This window comes from Macrobrachium rosenbergii, chromosome 6, assembly GCF_040412425.1.
Source record: "Macrobrachium rosenbergii isolate ZJJX-2024 chromosome 6, ASM4041242v1, whole genome shotgun sequence".
In the NCBI taxonomy this organism is placed as follows: domain Eukaryota; kingdom Metazoa; phylum Arthropoda; class Malacostraca; order Decapoda; family Palaemonidae; genus Macrobrachium; species Macrobrachium rosenbergii.
In genome coordinates this window covers 55,175,680-55,176,511 of record NC_089746.1, presented here as the reverse complement: position 1 = coordinate 55,176,511, position 832 = coordinate 55,175,680, and the positions used below count along the sequence as shown (strand labels likewise).

The 832-nt window shown below is 41.7% G+C and overlaps 1 protein-coding gene across 1 annotated transcript in view; it reads right to left on the bottom strand.

Annotated features, from left to right (window-relative positions):
• LOC136839597 (uncharacterized) overlaps nt 1-202 on the bottom strand; it is a 73,177-nt gene extending 72,975 nt beyond the window's left edge. The window contains 1 exon segment of the mRNA XM_067105877.1: nt 1-202. This exon segment is cut by the window's left edge and continues 66 nt beyond it. Within this exon segment, the coding sequence (XP_066961978.1) occupies nt 1-58 (58 nt within the window). The 5' untranslated portion in view covers nt 59-202.
• Nucleotides 203-832: the final 630 nt, after the last annotated feature.

Here is an 832-nt window from a genome sequence, read left to right as displayed (position 1 = left end):
CAACGTAAATCCCTCGGGGAGAGGAGCCCCTCGGAAGACGTCTCCTGGGACCAGACATGATCCCTCCAACGAGGCCTCCGACGGGAGAGATGTGAGAAGCCTTTAATCCAGCTCTCGGGATATTACGTGGTACAAGGAAACCAAAGCTCTAGGAGTCCTCAGGTTTCCTCTCTCATCTATTTGTTTTCTTTAGGAGGATGGGTGCCTTCGAGTGTCCTACCATCGGAGGTTTTCACTGTGACATCTTCACCGCAAATGTTTCCGTCTATGTTACACTCGGGGGCGAGATTCTTCTTCGATTCCGTTCTGCTCTTTGAATGGCTTACATGTGCGTGCGTGTTCGATTTCGTGGAATAGACTGTCACAATAATCAAACGTCACTTGTTCGGTGCTGTCCTCTAATTCACGTCTTTCTCCTGTGTTGATTCCTGTAAAGAATGGAAGATGAAAATGTTAAGAGAAAATTTTTGGTGCTTTACAATCAGCTCGATATATTATTCCCTAATATAACTGATTTTTAACTCTTAAGTTAGTCACACGGTATTATAATGTTCTCTGAAACTGAAACTTGGTAACAAAGTGACTTCAACATCCTGTAGTTCTTTACCTGCTACTTTGATCAAAAGTTATCTAAAATGGCGGAGTAAATTGACATGCAACTGCGTATGATATTTTCTTAGCATTTTAATATTTATTACAGATTTAATTAAAAGCGTCCATGAACTGTTGAACAGTTCTGCAGCATCTTAACCTCAAGATAGCTGCAGGTCAGCTAGGCGACCCCTGCCCTCACTAAGTGGTTAATAAATATATAAATATTCCCAAGCTCATT